Source organism: Paroedura picta, chromosome 13 (assembly GCF_049243985.1).
Source record: "Paroedura picta isolate Pp20150507F chromosome 13, Ppicta_v3.0, whole genome shotgun sequence".
Classification (NCBI taxonomy): domain Eukaryota; kingdom Metazoa; phylum Chordata; class Lepidosauria; order Squamata; family Gekkonidae; genus Paroedura; species Paroedura picta.
Window position 1 is genome coordinate 2,389,851 of NC_135381.1, and position 19,261 is coordinate 2,409,111.

The window sequence follows — 19,261 nt, forward strand, 5'->3', positions numbered from 1 at the left end:
CCTTCCCTCCGGAGTCCGAGGAGCCCGGGAACCGCGGCTAGAGCCCAGCAGCGCCTCCGGGCAGCCGGCAGCCCTCCTGCAGCCCCACAGCCGGGTCCTCTCCAAGGCCTCCCCTGGCAGCCCCCGGGGGCCACTGTCCCCACCCAGCCTGGCTTCTCCGGGCCTTCCGTCTGGGGCAGCCGAGCTCTGGGGTCGCCGTGGCTGGGGGGCTTGGGGGCTCCAAACAGGGGCCGGCCAGCTCTGATCGCCTCTTGCCTTCAAGCCCCTCCTGGGCATCACCCCTCCCCCACACACCCGGTCACTGCCTGCTTTCAAGATCCAGGCCAGCCCCCCCCCCCAGCTGCTTAGGGGGCCGCTACGGAAAGCAGCGGTATTTGGGGGACTCTGTTTACACCTGGCCTTTCTTCCCAATGGGGAGCCACAGCAGCTTACGTCCGTCTCCTCCATTACATCCTCAAACAACCCTGTGAGGTAGGTAAGGCTGAGGGTGAGTGACTGGCCCAAGGTCGTCCAGCGAGCCTCCCACGGCACAAGCGGGGATTCGAACCTGGGTCTCCCAAAACATCTCCAAGCCTTGACTGAGACCACTCCACTGATCCCTTTGCTGTGAAACTCCCCTCCCGCTCTCCTTAAGTATTCAGGAAGGACAAGAACCATCCCACTTCGATTAAGAGGCTGTTTCACTACAGAATCATAATTTCACTGTGGAATAATGCCAAAGTCCCCCTCAAAAACCAGAGGGAGAAACTGCCACAGCACCTTCGGATTGGCTGTGCTGCCTGCCAGAGAATGGAAACAATTCTTTCAAAAGGGTACTTTATTGGTTGCTGCAAGCTTTTGAGTTACACCGGGCTCTTCTTCAAGCCTACAAGAAATAACAAAGAGGGTGGCTGCACGGTCTTGCTTGACCAGGCTTTTTGCTTTCAAGTTGTGGGTTTTATTCCTCAGACACCAAGCCTGGTCAACTGCCAAGTAGATTTCTAAATGGTCAAAAGCAAAGACATTTGGGCCAAAATAAAAAGACCCAAAAGCGCAACGCAGTGTTCAAAAGGCAACTCATGTAGGTATTTTGGACTTCGTTAAGATTTGTGATGCCGATTTCCACTTCAGGCGCTGGACTTGGAATTCCACAGTGAGAGGCACCGGCTGGATCATCAGAACATCTGGCCCTCTGGGAGAATCCTGTTTTCTGCCTTTCCCTGCAAAAACAGGGAAGAAAATGCCCCATCCTCACTCCTCTTAATCCTATGCGCTGGGGGTCCAAACTAACCCCAAAGGATACCTCCAACTCTCTGGCTCTTCCTTCTTTTTGCAGTGCCTCCCCCCCCACACACACACACACACCATTTCCCTTTCTACCGTTTTAGTGTTAGGACGCGGCAGGTTCAGTCACATGACTTCCCGGTCCCTTTAAGGCGGCAGATGAATAATGCATGCGGGACATCGCACTTCCCCACAAAGCGATCCATTGTCAGAAGTGACCCTTCCGAGCATAACCCTGACAGACGGGTCTTTTGTCTCTTGGCAGGGGTGCCGCGGAATGCTGCTCAGCCCTGACTTTGCAATCTCGCACCACGACAGCCTCCTGGACCGGTTTCCCGGCCCCTTCCCTGTAGCCAGCCTGAAACTGATATCTATTTCCTCAGTAAGCAAACAGCTCCGGGGAGAGCCAGACGCGATAGGCCCTGATCAAATAGGCAGCCACTGCCCACGCCGGCCAATACGTTGACATTCTCCACCCGGCTGGTGTCACGCAACTGGGCGACTGCACGGCTTGGCACAAGCTTGCCTTCCCTGGTGCTTGGAAAAGAACCTTGCCCAGTCTGAGGCGCTGGGTGAAAGAAGGCAGCCCCGGAAGATGCATCAGCGTCTCCCTGGCTCAACACGATTTATCCCGTCAACTGGCAAATAAGAGCTGACTGAGCAGAGGGATGATTTCCTGCAGACTCACAGGTTGTGTTTTTGTCTGCCAGGTCAGCAAAGCAGAAATGGGGCTTCCACATGGGGGGGGGAGGGGGGGGCTGTTTTCTTTGACTTTTCTCTGCCCTGGTTCCTCCTCCCCCCTGGACCAGATGTCTTTTTACAGCATGATGGATTGCTTCAGTAAAGAAGCCATGGCCCTCGTTCTACAAAACCTGAGCAAGGCTGTTCATGGTAGGATGTCTTGGAAGCTGTTAATTCACGGGGTCGCCATCAATTGGAAAGAACTTGACAGCACATCACACAGAGAGCCTTATAACATTATAACCATCCATTGCAACACTGTACTAGCTTCCTGCTTTCATGTTGTTACAAAAAAATAGGCCTCTAGCCCTTTTTGTTGCAGTCATTTGGGGAAAGGTGCAGGCTGAACTTTTCCTTTTATAACTCCATGTGGAAAAAGAACAAAAAAATCTTTTTAAAAATTGAAAGCTGCAAACTAGTACATTGCTTCAATGGCTTATTATTATTATGCTCCAGAAATCTATTATATCTGAACACAGCCCGCGGACGCCGCGGACTAAATAAAGCCGTAAAGGCTTTGTGGGAGGAGTTAGGGCGGGCTCGGTCCGGGATGAGGAAGGGTGCCGGTTGGCCCCTTCCTCCGGACAGACCATCGGCCGGGCCAATACCCGCCCTGCTAACAAGGAAGCAACTGCGAGCCGCGCAGAGCGCGGCTGCCGGGGGCTCCCTGCACTTCCCCGATAGTTCTGCTTCCTTCTGCATTGTGTTTCATTGGCTGTTGGCTAGTAAACCCCGTAGAACATCTGGCCCAAGGCTGGACCAGCCATCTTTAAAATCAGAAGAGAGAACTGTCATGAACGGTCTCTTATTACCTTTGGCGGCTGATGAGGTTTTCTGGACTGCTGTGCTCTCGGGTCCACTTTTGGCTTTTTTATCTTTATTTTTGCCCTTCTTGCCGTCCTGCGAAAGAGCAAGAGGGAGGAGGGTAGAAAGGGGAACACTTTCAGGGCGGGCGGGAGGGAGCTCTGGGGCGAGAGAAAGGAGCAACAGGTTGTGTTTCCACCCAGCCTCTTTGAAACCGTGTCTCCGACCTCGGAAGCAACTGCAGGTTGTGAAAACACAGTTTGCACCTCCGCCCTCCAAAACAAAGTTTCTGTTGAGTCTTCTGAGCCCTCGACTTGCCAACTCCAGGCTCAAGAATTCTTGGAGATTTGGAGGTGAGGCCTGGGGAGGACTTGGGGAAGAAAGAGGTCTCAGTGGGGTCCAATGCCCGAAAGACCTCAGCAAGGAGGCAACCACAACAAGCTGTCCCTTCTGGCTCTTTGAGGGAAGGCAGGCCTGGTGGCCGGCAGCTCCAACCCCATACTTTCGAGGCACTCCCAGCTGGATGTCCTCCCCACCCGGACTGGGCCCATTTGCTTTTCTGACAAGAGAATGTAACTTTCTGGGGAGGGGCGGGGGAGCTCCAGCACAGGTGCCCCTGATCCAGGTACCTTCTCTTTCATGGCGGAGGGCTGAGGCCCCAGCTCTGTGATCAGGACGCCGAAGTCACACACGGTGGTCAACAGCGATTCTCCGGCCAGCAGGCTCTGCAGGCTGACGAGGCCAGAGCCCAAGGTCTTCAGGATGGGAGGGTCACTTTGGAACTCGGGCGGAGGTGCCTTCTTCTTCTTCTTGCTGCTGCCCTGCAAGAGCACCAAAAAAAGAATCTTCTGTTTATCAGCCATTACATTCTTAGTGCTTGGGGGGTGACTGTGGAAGAGCGTCTGGAGTTCCGGCCCTGCTGGTGGACCTCCTGAGGGCCCCTGGGTTTTGGCCACCGTGTGACACAGAGTGCTGGACCGGATGGGCCATTGGCCTGATCCAGCATGGCTTCTCTTATGTTCTTGTGTCTGGGGCAGAGCAGATGGGCTTCCAGGGCAACCGAGATTTCTGCAGGTCTCTTCTTTGGACTCAATGCCCTCGTACTCCCACAGAAGCTGGCCATTTGTGAAAGGAGAAGCACTCTTTCAACTGGGCTTCTCTCTCTTCCTTTGACTGCGACCTGAAAGGGAACTGGGCCTACTTGAATAAATGGAAGTTTCCCCTTTTTGGAATAGGCTTCTTGGGAGGTTTATTTACTGTGCTCAGGATCATGGTTCTCTGACTGGGCAAACTCTGCTGCATTCACCCAGGGATGTTGTCGTTCCAAAATAACGCGGCTTCCGCCTTCCTGACACGGTGGGTGAAGCAGCTTTTCTGGGCCCGAGTCCAGCCTTACCTTGCCAGCGTCTTTCAGCTTCCCCTTCTCAGCTTTGGCCTTCTCCTCTTTCCCTTTCTCCTTTTTCCCCTTTTCGGGTTTCCCTTTCTCCGCTTTCCCCTTCCCTTTCTTGCTGGGAGTCTCGACAGGAGTGACGACAACAGGCCAGGAGACAATCTGGTGGGAAGAAAGAGAGCATCAAGGATCGGGGGGGGGGGAGAGAAGACAGAATCTTGGCTAGGCAGGAATTTTAAATCACAGAGAAAGACGTTTCCTGCTGTTGTGAACTTAGAACAATGGAAAATCTAAATGTCTTTACCCCAAAGTTACACGAGCAATGAAGCTCTCTTCCGCTGCATCATGGCCACTCCAGCGGTTGCATTTCTCCTAGACTCTATGGTTATTCTAGAAGCCCCGATCTTGGTCTAGAGATCAGCTGTAATTCTGGGAGAACTCCAGGCCCACCTGGAGGACGGCATCTCCCCGTGGCCGGATACATTACCTTTTCTTCCACAACTGCCACGGTGGTCCCAGCAAGAAGATAGGCCTTCAAAGAAACCAGGTCCTTGGTGATGTGCTCTTTTCTGTATTCATACTCGATGGTCTCAGCCCAAGGTTTCCGAAGGGTGGAGTAAACATTCGCTGAAGTAGGAAGACAGGAGAAAAATAGGTACCCCTCCAAAACAAACAGAGAGTGACCCTTCCTTTTGGTGATCCACTCAAAATGGATGTGCATGATAGAAGAAGAAGAAGAGCTGGTATTTTATTCCCTGCTTTTCACTACCCAACGGAGTCCCCAAATGACTTGCAAACACCTTCCCCTTCCTCTCCCCACAGCAGACACCCTCTGACGTGATCTGGTCTCCGTTCTGATTTGTCATTCAACCTGTGCAAGACGCCAGTTGGTTTCTCCCAATAAGCAGACTGTGTTGAAAGAAAAATCACTTTATTGAAAGTATAATGATGAAGCAGTCACCTCTAAATCCTTGCTAAGATTAACACACCTTCAGATAGGCCCCCTCCTTATCTATCTTCTTCCCCAGCACCCCTCCCCCCCCCCCCCGAATTCAGGTTTGGGAATGAAAACCTCCAAAGTCTGCTCTCCCATCGCCTTTCCTGAAAACAAAAGTTAGGTAGACACTGCATTGCCTCTGGCCCCAAGGTCCGGGAGACAACTGTCCCCAAACCCATAACAGATTTATGGCTCCTCCAGCCTGTGTGAACCCTTGGTGAACTCTATGTTACAAAAAGCAGACATGCCAAACAACATGGGGTGACTATTGCTTATTCTAGCGACTTAACGACATAAGAATCAATACGATTGTATGAAAGCAGAAAACATGGCAAAAAATGTGGCAACCTGCTATGCTCCAGCCACATCCCCAGTGGAATATCAGATGACTTTTTCAGGACAATGATATCCCTGGTCAATTATTAATCAACGGGCTGTGTTAACAGATCCCTGCATGACCTAGATTGTTGAGAACACCACTAAGAAGTGGTGGCAGGCCACAGAATTGCATGGGAGTCGACTAGCACCTCGAAGGCCATTTCAGAGGGGCACCTTCTTGGTCAGCAGGAGAACAGATTGGAATTCCACAGCGCCGCAGTAGCCTTCTGCTCTGAAAGTCTTGCTAGCCCTGAAGGTGCTACAGGACTCAAATCTGACACTGACTCTGAACAAGGCTGAGAAATATATAGAGGGGAGCCTGAGGAGGACCGGGTGTGCAGGAGGAAGGGGCCTTTGTGACGTAAAATGCCAGAGTCCAAAACCAGAATCTCTGGCCAGTCTAGAACTCAAGTTCTCAGGCGTCTATCAAGCCTCTGCCTTGTACATGAAGGGCTGGAGAACATCTGGAGACCACAAGTTTGTGCCGCCACATTTGAATCGCTCACTGCTCTCTGGCAGGGGCGACTCACCTGTTTCAGAAGGCACGTCCTGCTTCACAGGCACATCCTGAGTCGCGACCCCAAAGCCCTCTGCTTCTTTGGGGCCGGCCGGAGGGCTTTCTGCGTTCTGGCCTGTTGAGACCGGACTTTGGGACATCAAGACCTGGGACAGAAAAACATCTAGCACCACTGCCCACCAGCTACTCCAAAAGCTGTCATCATTAATTATGTGATGACGCCATGAGACAGAAATTAAATGGCCAAAGATGTATATATTCGTTTTAGAAGCTGGGTCCATATTTTATCTGTAGATTCAGGGCGGGATGGATCCTTTAATTTTAAATAAAGTGACATTTAAAATTCTGTAAACCCTTCACCATGCAACAAGACACAATGAGGTTTGCCAGGTGTGAGCTTTGGTGGGACAGAGCTCCTTTCCTCCAGTGTCTAAGGACTTGAATCATCAGTGGGGAAGTAAATTATCATCACTAAGAAATTCACATGAGTGTTTGTGACGTGTAGAGAGCCGACAGCAAGAATAATATACAATTTTCTAGCATCTGAAACTCTCTGTGGAGTCAGGAGATTAACAAACAAATACTAAGTTTTGATATCTAGAAAATGAATGCAGGTTGAATTGAGGTTTGTTTTAAAATCTGCTTTTTTCCTTTGTACAGTAAAAGGAATGCAGTTTCTCTAAATGTTATTTCCAGTGGCTCTCCTTATTTATTTTTATTCATTATTTTCAGACATATACCGGCGCTCTCCATTCGAACTCACGGCGGTTTACAAAAAAAAAACCCAATAAAAACCAGTAAAACCCCTACAAACCCCCTTAAAAAACAATAAACATTAACATCAAGACCTTAAAACAGGGGTAGTCAACCTGTGTTCATGGACTACAATTCCCATGAGCCCCTACCAGCAAACGCTGGCAGGGGCTCATGGGAATTGTAGTCCATGAACATCTGGAAGACCACAGGTTGACTACCCCTGCCTTAAAAGATGGCAATTAGCATTTCTCTCTTGCTGAGGATTAGGCCAATGTGCCCTTTTGACATCAAGCATACCTGGATGTTGTCCCCCTTGTCGATTTTTTCGCCTTTGGCAAATTCATACGTCACATAGTAGCTGTAGGTGATCACAGGAGACTCGGGGCTGCTTTCTGGCTCCTCGGCCCAGGCAGGGTTGGGGATCCCTCGGACTCTGCTAACCGTGACCACCACTTCGACGTCCTCCAGCAGCAGCGCTGTGAAAGGGGCACAAAGAGCAGCAAGCCCGTTTTCATTCGGAGAGGGACGGAGATGCCCATTTTTACATTCCAGGCCGTTCATGCACAAGAGACGCCAAAACTCTAACCCTAGCACGGGAAAGCACGGCACAAGGAAAGGGAACGTGGCGTGACCAAGGAGGGTCGGACCCGGTGGCTCTTGGCCAGGATGAAAGGTGCCGGTGCCTTAAAGAGTCCTGTCTGACCTTCAGTTCGACAGACTAATCCCAAAACTGTGATCGCCCCTTAAGGAGAGGCCATGCAATGTTTGACCACGAGAGGTCACCCGAGAGCTGTGCAATTTCCTTTTCAATTTCTGCCTTGATGCTCAATTTGCTTCTCTCCACAGGTCTTGCCAAATCCGTTGTCCCCGTCGTAGCTGTACTGATTGCTCAGATGCCGATGCTAATCCTTTTATTATCTGGGTGCCAATCTGGTGCTATACACGGGCCTTCCCAAATGCGTTTTTGAGACCTTAGCTGTATTTACTGCTCAATTACTCGTGCTCCCTCTTTTTATATCTGCATGCTGATGTGAGGCTATGCCCAGGCCTTCCCAAATGCACTATTCCAATCTTAGCTGTATTTATTGCTCAGTTACTCATGCATCTGGATTCCAATGAGACCATCGCGGTCCAGGCAAGAGATGCTCAGGGGTGGGTTGCCATTGCCTGCCTCTGCACAACAATCCTTGTTGGTCTGGAATTCAAGCACCGACTGGGGCTGACCCTGCTTACGTTCCGAGATGGATGATCTCAGGCTGGCCTCAGCCATCTGGGCCAGGACTTTCAGAAATGAACACAACAGACGTGTTTTCCACCCATGTTCCACCCGCACCCCGTCTGTCTTGTGACCCGCCGTCGCAAGAGATGCTCCCGGCCCAGCAGGCCCACCTGGATTGCAGGAGATGCCCAGGAAGCAGTGCCTTTCGTCAGGGGTGATGATGTTGTCATCGAGGGCACACAGCCTGGGCAGGCTGTCGATGGTGAAGCCGTGGTATCCGGGCATCAGAGCCAGAGGGTTGCCCTGCAGCACGAGCACCCGGAGCCCCTTCAGCGTGCAGAGCTTGGCGAGGAGGCCCAGCAAGTCCGTAAAATTGTTATAGCTCAAGTCGAGGGAGACGAGCTTTGGCCTGGGAGGGAAGAAGCCCAGGAGAAAGGGCCTGAAATGAGGCCCCAGGCTCTCAGCTGGATTCTGCAAAGGGGGGCTGGGGGGCTCTTTCCCTCCCCATCCAAGGAGTCATAGAATCATGGAAACATAAGAGCTGGAAGGGGCCTCCAGGGTCATCTAGTCCAACCCCCTAAAGAATGCAGGAAACTCAAAACCACCTGCCCACCCACAGTGATCCCAATTCCATGCCCAGATGATGCCTCCCCCTAAAAAATACAGAATCCATGGCCAGTCTTGCCTCCCAACCTCACAGTGGTGATTGGCATTTCGCTGGGCATACAAGAAGGGCCACAAGAGTCAAGCACCGACAGTCTCTTCTGCCCACCCACTTATAATCTGCCTAAATTCACAGAATCAGCCCGCTCTGGGCTCAGAAATGCCTGGAGACGTGGGGTGGGGTGGGGCATCATGACCTGGAGCCCACTCTTCAAAGCGGCCATTTGCCCCAGCAGAACAGATCACGGAATCATAGAATCATAGAGTTGGAAGGGACCTCCTGGGTCATCTAGTCCAACCCCCTGCACTGTGCAGGACACACCCACAACCCTATCGCTCATCCACTGTCACCTGACACCACCTTGAACCTTCATAGAATCAGCCTCTCTGTCAGATGGCTCTCCAGCCTCTGTTTAAAAATCTCCAAAGATGGAGAACCCACCACCTCCCGAGGAAGCCTGTTCCACTGAGAAACCGCTCTGTCAGGAACTTCTTCCGAATGTTTAGGCGGAATTTCTTTTGCATTATTTTCATCCCATTCGTTCTGGTCCGTCTCTCCGGGGCAAGAGAGAACAGATCCCCTCTCAAGTCAGGTCTAGAGATGGATTGTAATTCCAAGAGATTTCCAGGGCCGACCTGGAAACTGGCAACCTTGCTCTTCCCTCTAAGCCATCAGTGCTCCTGCCTGTGAACCACGTCTGTTCAGAACCCCCAGAAATGAAGGAGAGGGAGAAACACAAGGAGCATCCTTAGCAAAACGGCCCTCAAGCCCCCTCCGGTCACCCCTGCTGCTTCGAGAGCTTGGCGTTACCAGAAAGCATCTGTGAGGTAGTCTTCCTGGGACGAGCCCAGCCGGCAATTGTGTCCCAGGCCCAGATGCTGGAGCTCGGGGGGAGGGGGGGCACACAGGTCCTTCAAGCTGTCCACCTCATTGCCACAAAGTTCCAGCACCTGCCAGGGGAAGAGGACAAAAGGTTGGCCTGGGCCGGGGGCCTGTCTAAGCCCCGCCAGTTAAGCATCAAGAAGAAAAAGAAGAAGAACTGGGGGTCTTATACTCCATTTCTCACTACCTGAAGGAGTCTCGAAGCACGCTACAATCCCCTTCCCTTCCTCTCCCCACAACAGACACCTTGTGAGGTACATGAGGCTGAGGGAGCTCGGAAAGAAACTGCTCTGTGAGAACAGCTTGTACAGGACTGTGAGTAGCCCAAGGTCCCCCAGCCGGCTGCCTGTGGAGGAGGAGCGGGGAATCAAAAACCGGCTCGACAGATTAGAAGCCGATGCTCTTAACCACGACAACACGCCAGCTCTCTCATTTTGTTAGTTCTGAAGGTGCCCCCGGACTCTTGCTCTTTTAAAAACATTGCAGATCTGTCCAAGTGACAAAACTTGGAGGAAGCCATTTCTGTCCACAGCAACATCTCCATTTCACCCTCACAACAACCCTGTGAGGTAGGTTAGGCCGAGAATGAGTGACTGGCCCAAGATCATCCAGTCAGCGAGTGTTCTTGGCTAAGTAGGGATTTCAATTGGGTTCTGCCCAGTCCTGATCCAAAATGCAGGCTGTTAGGCCCCACTGCCACGCGCTAAGGCAGAGGCGGCCCAACTGTGGGTGTCCAGATGTCCATGGACTACAATTCCCATGAGCCCCTGCTGGCCAGCAGGGGCTCATGGGAATTGTAGTCCATGGACATCTGGACACCCACAGTTGGGCCATCCCTGCCCCAAGGCCTCTCCTCACACAAACCCTGAGAGGCAAAGAGCGATGTGGAAAAGAAACATGGCTGCCTACCTTCAGGGTTGGCGGGAGGTGGGCGGAGTTGATCCTGCTGATGTGATTCGCACTCAGGACAAGCTCTTCCAGGTTGGGGAATTTTAACAAATTGGCATCAATTTCATTCACCTTGGGTAAAAGAAAAACACACCTACCCACAATTGCCATGCACTCAGAGACCATCCAGACCACCCCTCTTCCAGTAAAGAGCTCTCACCGGCAGCTTCTCCTCCCCACCCCAACCCCTGGAGCAATCAGCTGCTGAGCGCCCTCCCCTTCCCGGGGATTTCCTGACCTGGAGTTGGGAACCCTAACTCCAGGCATAGTACACAAGCCAGCCTCAGACAGGCGATGGGCTCTTCCAAGGGAAGCCCTAGCAGAGCCAGTAGCTCAGCAGGTGTCACTCAAGCCACAACTTAAGATGTCGCAAAGTGATCTAAGACAGTCAGGATGGCGTGCAGTAAAGAAAGCCTAAGCTGCCAACTCCTGGTCAGGAAATTCTTGGAGGTGTTGGGTGCGGAGCGTGGAGAAGTTGGCATTCGGGGAGATGAGGGTCCTTAGGAGGGCATGATGTCCACTCACCAGGGCAGCTCATTTCTCCAGGGGAACTTACCTCTTATTCCAGGATATCTTCAGGCCCCAGCTGGAGATTGGCAAGCATACATAGGCAGCTCAAATTCAGCAGGCGTCTGAGCCTGGGCAAATCAGGCCTGCCAACCTCCGGTGATGGCTGGAGATCTCCTGGAATCAGAGCGGATCTCCAGACTACAGAGATCAGTTCTCCTGGAGAAAAGGGCTGCTTTGGAGGGTGGGTGCCCTGCCATAATGCCCTGCTGAGGCCCCTCCCCTTCCCGGGCTCCGCCCTCAAAATCTCCATTGTCCCTAACCCAGAGCTAGAAGAAAGGCCGCTTTAGGGGATCTCTGCCCTTTGATGAACCGGTTCTGTGGCTACTGGAGATGCTGTAGACCCCTTGTGCAGACGGAGAACACTGAGGCCGATTGACACCAGCCAGTCAGGCTCAGAGGTGACACGAGACAGACCCCCCCGGAGGGCCGAATCTCCCTTTCCGATGCTGGACATCTCCCCCCTCCCAAAAAAAAACCTCCCAGCCACTCACGCCTTTATTCACGATCCTGAGCGACTTGAAGTAGGAGAAGATGAAGGTGTCTTGGATCACCTGCGGAGTCCGCACCGCCAGCTCCCTCAGCTGCTGGTCCTCGGGGCTGCAGTCGGGGGGCAGGGCCCATGGCGAGCCGGGGCTGCGCAGGAACTCCGTCAGCGCTTCCGTGGTCTCTTCCGTCGGGGGGATGAGCGGGTCAGAAAGCGCCAGGCTCAGCGGTTGTTGGCCACAGCGCCATGGGGTTCTGGCTTTCCGTGGGGAGAAACGGGATTTATTCTGGAGAGGACAGAAGATGGGTTGGGGGGCACAAATGGACGTTGGCTGGGGGGGGAGGGAGGCGTCAACGGCTTAGCAGTGACCACTCTGGCACCAGATTCGAAATAAGGTTGATCATTCCATGAAGTATTTTTTTTTAATGTGAAAATGTCTCATGTGGAAGCCACAGGAAAACCTTTAATACACGCAACGAAAAATGCAACAAATTCATTATGGAAGTAATTGTCGACCAGCAAAATGTAAAGGACACAGAGACCGGAACCCTGAGCATCTTGATTTCCCTCCTCTGCACTTTTTCCACCTCTTTGAGATAGAGTGACCAGAGTTGCGCAAATTCTTCCACAGCACATCATGTCAGTGTAACAGGTTTGCAGCATGGCCCTGCCTGCCCTCTCCCCACCTCAAGCTCGGCGTTCAAGTCCCCCCCATCTCAACCCTATCTATAGGGCTGGGCGAGGGAGAATAGCTAGGTGGACAAAGTTCTGGGGGGCCAGGAAAGCAAGCAAGGGGTCTCTGCCCTGCAGTTATCAGTTCACTGGAGGTAGCGAATGGGCTTAAGAATCAGGATGGGTGGCTCTGTGGGTCTGAAGCAGCAGAACAAAGTCTGCCTCCAGGGGCACATTTAGGACCCACAAAGTTTAATTCCGGGTGTGAACTTTCATGTGCATGCACAGTCCCAACAGATTCAGAAGGAAGTTTGAGTCCGGGGGCACCTTTCAGACCCACAAAGTTTAATTCTGGGTGTAAGCTTTGGTGTGCATGAGCATTTCTTCAGATACCAACCGTCCCACCTGGCAGGGTTGTTGTGAGAGGGCCAATAAGCTACTTTGAGCTTCCTGGAGGGGAGGGGGAAGAATGCCAAGCCCCCCCCCCCCCCCCCGCTTACCCAGCTGCCGGTGCCGCAGGGGAACTGGTCGAGGCCGAGGGCGCGCAGGTGCGTCCAGAAGGCGTCGGAGGCGCTGAGGCCGCCCATGCCGGAGCCCGCGGCCCACCCGGAGCACGTGGCGCGCGCCCAGGCGGGGAACGCCCTGGGTACCAGTTCCGCGTCCTCCGTTGCTGGGCGACGGGGCCGGTCGCTAGGAGACGGCGACCACGCGACGCGGCGGAAGCCGATTGGCTCGGCTGGAGGCGGATGATGCGGCCGCGGCGGCACCTCCCGCCCTGAGGGGCTTTCCTCCTTAGGTGCGCGGCCAGCCAAGCGCCAGGCCAGGTTTAAGGGAGGGAAGCCTCGCCTCCTCAACTGGATCGCAGAGAAGCTGGATCGCAGCTGTGGCTTCCCGAGGGGGGATGAGGGGGGTCTCTTCTCCCCTAATACTTTTATTGCCTTGTACCACCGATCAAGGCAGAAGGGATGTTTTCGCCATCAAGTTGCAGGCGGCTTGTGTCCTCCCCCCCCCCCCCCGCCTTAGGGTTTTCTACCCCTATTGTTTGTTCCACAAGGATGTTAAGTTCTCTCATCATGTTAGACAGACACTGGTTTGTTCTGTAGGCTTAATATTTAGTTACATTATTTGTTTTTCAATTTTTAAAAGACCTGTTTATTTCTGTATATTACTATTGTTTCCTTTTGAGCTTTTTTCACCTTTTGTCCCCAGAATGGGATCTGAAATGGTTTATGAAAAACAGATCAACAGTTAATAACAGCACACAGTCTACTGACAACAATAAATTAAAAATCCAGACAAAAAGCCAGGCACAAATTTTAACCATCGTCCTGCCCCTGTATGTCCTGCCCAGCTCCAATTTGCAGAATTTCCTGAAGGCTGAGAGGAGGGGTCCCTTCTATGCAGATTCAGAAAGGCCATCCCACAATCAAGGGCAGGCCCACAGATTGCATGACAATAATATAATGAAGATGTTCTCTGGCCTAGGATCGGCATGGGTGAAAGATTGGCTACTCTGGTCCCTCCTGGCCACAGGCTTTTATTATGATTATTGGATTGTTTTGTCCACCTCCCCCCTGGGGAATTAAGCGATTAAACCTTGGTGGTCTGAAAAGGTGCCACTGGACTCAAACTTTGTTCAGTTGCTTCAGACCAACATGGCTGCCCCTTTGATTCTTTGTAAAAAAGGACCAGTCAAATTACAAACAGCGTTATTGTGCCATGACAATTATCTCTAGGTGAATTGATTTCTGTAGTCTGGAGATGATTTGTAATTCAGGAGGGGATCCCCAGATTAGGAGGCATAAAGAAAAACAACTCGGGTCAGTGCTAGTCCCAGGCAGCTGGTTACCAGAACGTAGCCTTAAGGTAAAACAGATAACATGGTGATTTACCATGAAATGAATCAGGCCTGCAGCCAAAATTCAATCCACACCTTTAGGATTCAGCAGCCTCCAAAGCCATCTGTAAAGGGCATTCATATCCACAGGTGTCCCAAATCAGGTGCTTGACAAATGAGTGAAAACAAAGCCACCACTGAAGACGTCATGATGACAAGTGCCGTTGAGATTCAGGAGGCCCCCTAAGTATTTGAGTCGAAAACATGTTTTTCCCTTTTTTTTGCCTCCAACTGCTTTTCTACCCTGCCGATCTAATCTCTCCCTCTGTGCAATTTCTTTCTCAGAACTGACCTCCAGAGGAAGCAAAGGAGTCCCTTGCGGGGTGCGCAGTTCAGGTTCTTATCTTCTGTGGTAGCCGGCCATCAGTTTGCAAAACAAATTCACCGTCAGTCCTGTTCACTGGAAAAAACGAGAGATGCATCAGACGGGGGTGGGGTGGAGGCTCTTCTTTGACCCGATTGTGCATCTGTAGTGCTGCTGATTCATTCCTCATTCTGATAATTCTTCAGGCCTCAGAGCTGGCATTTCCACTTGCATCAGTGGCATCAAACTGATTTCTTAAAATGATCAGATCTGGGCAGCAAATAATGTTTTAATAAGGTAAATTAGAGACTGAACAAGAGCTATAATTTATTTAAAAGGCTGATTTCCTGACAGAATTTCGAGCCATGGGCTAGAGAAAAACCACACTTCGGGAGATCCAGTGATGAACAATTTGAGTCTTAGAAGGCTAATCACAGACATATTCTATGACGAAAAGCTCTGCTCGATCAGAGATATACTGCCACTGTACAAGGAGGCTCCATTAAGTTCTCATGGCTTGTAATCAACAACAGACCTTCCTTTGTCAATATCTGCTCCCCCCCCCCCCCCGTTTAAGCCATCAAATCCAGTTACCAAATGGAGCAAAAACCAAAAAGGGGCAGTTTCAGGAGAAGGTGGATAGGACTTGCCTCTGAGCGTATGTATGCTAGGATCTTGCCAGTAGAGGACGTCAACTGGATACTCTTTAGTTAGATGTTCATTGAGACCGACTGTGAATATATGGCTAGAATCATTGGAACTTAATAGAAGCCTCAACTGAGGAAGAGACTTTCCCTTGAAGACGAGTTCTATACCGGACCTTGTTTTGGCTTTTGGCTTTGATTTTCAAAAATAAAGAAGGTTCTCTGTCCACTGCCATTTGGTCAGCTTTCTTCTCTCCCAACCTGGAGGCTGGGGGTCCCAGCACAACCATCAAATGGCGGCAGGTCATCCAAACTCTAATACGAATTCTTCAGTATTTCAGGCAGAAGCTCTGTTTAACTGGGCATCTTCTAAAACAAACATATTGTTTAAAAATATTTTCCTTGTGTACACACAGTTCTAGAGCCTCGCCTCTGAGTGGTGACATGGCCGACTGACAAAACAGAGGCACTCAGCCATCCAGACAACTGCTCTGAGACCACAGACAAGATCTAGGAGCAAGGAGAACACGGCTGGATAGGAAACCAGTGATTCAGAGAGAAAGGAAATGATCCTGATCAAAGCGTCCCTTGCGGGCCACTCGCCTTAGAATGCAAGAAAGGGCCCCGAAGCTGATACCTTTTGTGTGGTTAACTTTTTTTTTCCCCTGGGAAAGGAATCTGACCAAATTATAAAATCCCCAGATCAGAATCACCTGCGCCCTCCCACCAGTTTCCCAGTTTACGCACTTCTTTCCACCCAAATCTTGTTCAGATCACTTAAATACAGGCTCTGCAAGCCATGCAAAGACAGAAAAGTGGAACCATCGCCCCAAAGTTGAGAACCAGACCTCTGGCCACCGAATTCACCATGCTGGGTCGACGAGGTGGGTTTTCCCATTCTGTGTAGTCAGTCTGTGTTGGGGGGGGGGGAACCAAACAGGCAGTGTCTACAGGTAGTGATCCAAATGGGACTTTCCATGTGTAAGCGCTTAGCCGCATTTTGCAGCAAAATATGGGATTCCATATGGGATTTCCCTGATGACCGGCCGAGCTGGTTAGATCCGTGATGATCTGGGATCTACCCCAGAACTTCCCCGGGGCTTCATTTAATTACTGGAGTACAGTCTGGAAAACCAGTGGAGAGAGAGCCCCACTCTGTTATTAGTCAAATTTAGTTATTTGTTTGCAACATTTATTTACCTTTGTGAACAGAACTGTGTGGATTGATCATGCTCTGCGCCTCTCTGACATCTTCATTTCCCGACTGTTCCACCTGCAAGGCATGTTTACAGCTAATGGCAGAAGAACTAGAGAAGGATGTAAGTATGGCAAAGACTCTAATTAATTAATGCTAAAATTGGGCTATTTCAAGTTACTGAGATGGTAGTTAGGATCTCTCTCCCTTTCTCCCCCTCCTCTCCCAGGTTTGAATACATTGAATGACAAAAAGCTCAGTCCAAAATTTTCAAAAAGCTCAATCCAAATGACAAAAAACTCAATCTAATCCAAAACTTTCTTGTTGAAAATGTTCTAACAAACATAGCAAACTGGTCAAGAGGAGTTAGAAGATCAGACTGACGTATAACGTGATGAGGAGAATTGACATGTTTTAGATGATACAGCCAACTTGATTACGACTGCCCAATTCTAAAAGAAACTGAGCCACAGCTAAAGAGCCATTTTGAATTAGGGTAATCCCAGGATCCTTTTTGCCAATGATTTCCCAAGCATGAGCAGAAACAGTTGTGCAGGTCTGACTTCTTTACTTTGTCTGCCCTTCCCATGGAGCCTATAGCAGTTCTCACAGGAGAGGAATGGGAAGGCGACTATAAGCCGCTTTGAGCCTCCTTTGGGTAGGGAAAAGCGGCATATAAGAACCAACTCTTCTTCTTCATTTGCTCAAGAGCTTGTGGGCACTTTGGCATAAGGGAAAGAAGGTATTTTACTTTTTCTTCCACCGTCTTTTAGCACACAAGTGGTTTAAAACAAGCCTTTCTCGGAATGGAATTTACTAAAAATGTCTTTAGATCAAATCCGCAAAAAAAAAATCCATTGTTTTTGAACACGGTACACAGAAACATGGGCAGGAGCCTAAGGATCGTGTAGTCCAACCCTCTGCATAATGCGGGAAATTCACAGCTGCTCCTTCTGCTCTCCTAGTGACGGCCTGATCTATACTCAGAAGATGGGGGGGGGGAAACAAAACAACCCCCAGAATCCCTGGGCCAGATCCCTTCCTGATCCCAAAATGGCAATCGCCATTACCCAGGGCATGGAAGAAATGTGGAGGAGGAGTGAGGAAATCAAACCTGGCTCTCCAGATTAGAAGCCTCTGCTCATATCCTCTTTACCAAGCTGACTCTAAATCTGCTGGCCTCCCTATCAGAACCCACCAAACAAAATCATGGAGTTATTTTGTATAACCCTCCTCCTCTTCCCATCTGATAGAAGAGCTGGGCAAATGTAATATTTAAGTCTTTTGCTTTTATGTTTTAAAACCTAATTTAATTCAATGTAAATCCCTATTTTTGTACCTGTATTTTATATATGTAATTTTATTCCTGCTGTAATCCTCGCGAAGCCCTTGGAGAGAGGGCGGAAAATAAATATAAAATAAACAAGCAAATATTCTGCTCAGTCATGCTTGCTGCTGCTCTGCATATCCCAACCGGAACCTCTGCCTAGCGGGACGGAGGAGCCCACAAAACAACAACTTACAGTTTTCATTTCTTCAGGCCAAGCGTTTCTACACTATTCCGGCCGACACAGGATTGAGCCTCAATAGCAGCGCTCTACTTCCCAGTTGCACTGCCAGTTACGACCGCTCCCAAAACGAAACCCGCCGCATCGTCATGACCTTTTACAACCTGTTCTGGCAGCTCAACGCAACCATCGATGGTGCTGTCAGCATCTCGAGCCTGCAGACAAACCTTGATCAGCAGTGGACGTGTCTCTACCCTGAGTCCATGGTGAGCGCCCCTATAAATATCACTCACACATTGACAAATGACGCACTCAGGAAAATATTTCTGATCAAGGCTTCTGAACGCTACAAGTGTTTAATGCAGCAAGATCGAGATTTCTGGATTTATACTTTAGCTGATGCTGCAGAAAGCAGCAAATAATTTGGCACATTTTTTGTCAGGGAGGAGACATTTTCACACATGAAGCTGGAAACCGTCAAGGCATAGTGCAGGGGTGGCCAAATGGTAGCTCTCCAGATGTCCATGGACTACAATTTTCATGAGCCCCTGCCAAGGCAAGAGAGATTATTGTCTGAGACTAGATGCAAATTCTCCCTAGTTTGACCTGTTTAGTTGAGGGACAAATACCAGAAATTAAAAGAACAGTTTTTAGCTTCACTTGAGAAAATAGCAGATAAGTGACAAGGATAAGTAGAAAATGTGGGTGAGATTACAATGTCTGAGATATATTTATATTTCTCTATATGATATTTATGTATTTATTTTCATCTTTATAATATTTCCATCCATAAAGGTCTATTTTTATAGTATTTATAACTAAGTATATTTTAATTTATAAAAGGTCACTATCTATCTACCATGCCAGAGTGGCTTATAAATCAGTATTTATTTGGTTGATAGCAGGGAGATAATATGGTGTTATATTTTTAAAGCAAATTTTATTGTATTTGTTTTATCTATGTGGGAAGCCCCCTTGAGCTCTGTAAAGAAAAAAAAAGTTTAAAATGAATAACACATTCATTTAATAACCCTTTAATGTGTCAAACAAATTCAATAAAAGCGATCTAACAAAAGTATTTAAAGACGTGACAAGCATTTGGCTTCCTCACACTATTTATTGCAAATGGTTTTGTATGTTAATGAAGCATCTAAAGAGCCAGAGACGGCTTGTGAATTTGTTCAGATCGGTACAATTGATTCCTGCCTATAGCAAACCAAGAACATCCAGAGTGACATTTTCCCTCTCTCTGGGCCATGACTGTCCATCTTGTTCTCATGGGAAGCGCATGTAATTGCATTTGTATAGCCCTTGTTTGTGCCTGAATGCCGCAGTCCTACCCAAGAAAGACTGTGCCTCTCAGTCCTGCAGTGGCCGAGAGAAACCATGCTCCAGAAGCTGCCAGTTTAAACCTCACCCCTGCACCAC

The 19,261-nt window shown here is 49.9% G+C and overlaps 1 protein-coding gene across 6 annotated transcripts; it reads right to left on the minus strand.

Moving 5' to 3' along the window:
* Window positions 1-799: 799 nt before the first annotated feature.
* On the minus strand, window positions 800-18,373 carry LRRC43 (leucine rich repeat containing 43). 6 transcript variants are annotated; one of them, XM_077308473.1, is made up of 14 exons: window positions 17,849-18,373; window positions 16,331-16,403; window positions 14,475-14,582; window positions 11,681-11,899; window positions 10,521-10,585; window positions 9,540-9,679; window positions 8,236-8,474; window positions 7,144-7,322; window positions 6,104-6,236; window positions 4,686-4,825; window positions 4,205-4,360; window positions 3,438-3,629; window positions 2,817-2,904; window positions 800-1,199 (listed from the first exon to the last, which is right to left on the minus strand). In XM_077308473.1, the coding sequence occupies exons 4-14, from the start codon at window positions 11,748-11,750 to the stop codon at window positions 1,057-1,059; spliced, it is 1,545 nt and encodes a 514-aa protein (XP_077164588.1). In that variant the 5' UTR covers window positions 11,751-11,899; window positions 14,475-14,582; window positions 16,331-16,403; window positions 17,849-18,373; the 3' UTR covers window positions 800-1,056. The 6 variants fall into 6 exon arrangements, with proteins under 6 accessions (XP_077164588.1, XP_077164585.1, XP_077164584.1 ...); XM_077308470.1 differs by lacking the exons at window positions 14,475-14,582; window positions 16,331-16,403; window positions 17,849-18,373 and adding an exon at window positions 12,786-12,954 and having other exon boundaries at window positions 10,521-10,631; XM_077308469.1 differs by lacking the exons at window positions 14,475-14,582; window positions 16,331-16,403; window positions 17,849-18,373 and adding an exon at window positions 12,786-12,953 and having other exon boundaries at window positions 10,521-10,631; window positions 11,621-11,899.
* Window positions 18,374-19,261: the final 888 nt, after the last annotated feature.

Coding starts and splice junctions, on each gene's coding strand:
- LRRC43 (XM_077308469.1), bottom strand. CDS start 12,872: ATGGGCGGCCTCAGCGCCTCCGACGCCTTCTGGACGCACCTGCGCGCC. Junction 4,361..4,685: donor TGGCAGTTGTGGAAGAAAAG/GTAATGTATCCG, acceptor TCTTCCCACCAG/ATTGTCTCCTGGCCTGTTGT. Junction 3,630..4,204: donor AGCTGAAAGACGCTGGCAAG/GTAAGGCTGGAC, acceptor GTGCTCTTGCAG/GGCAGCAGCAAGAAGAAGAA.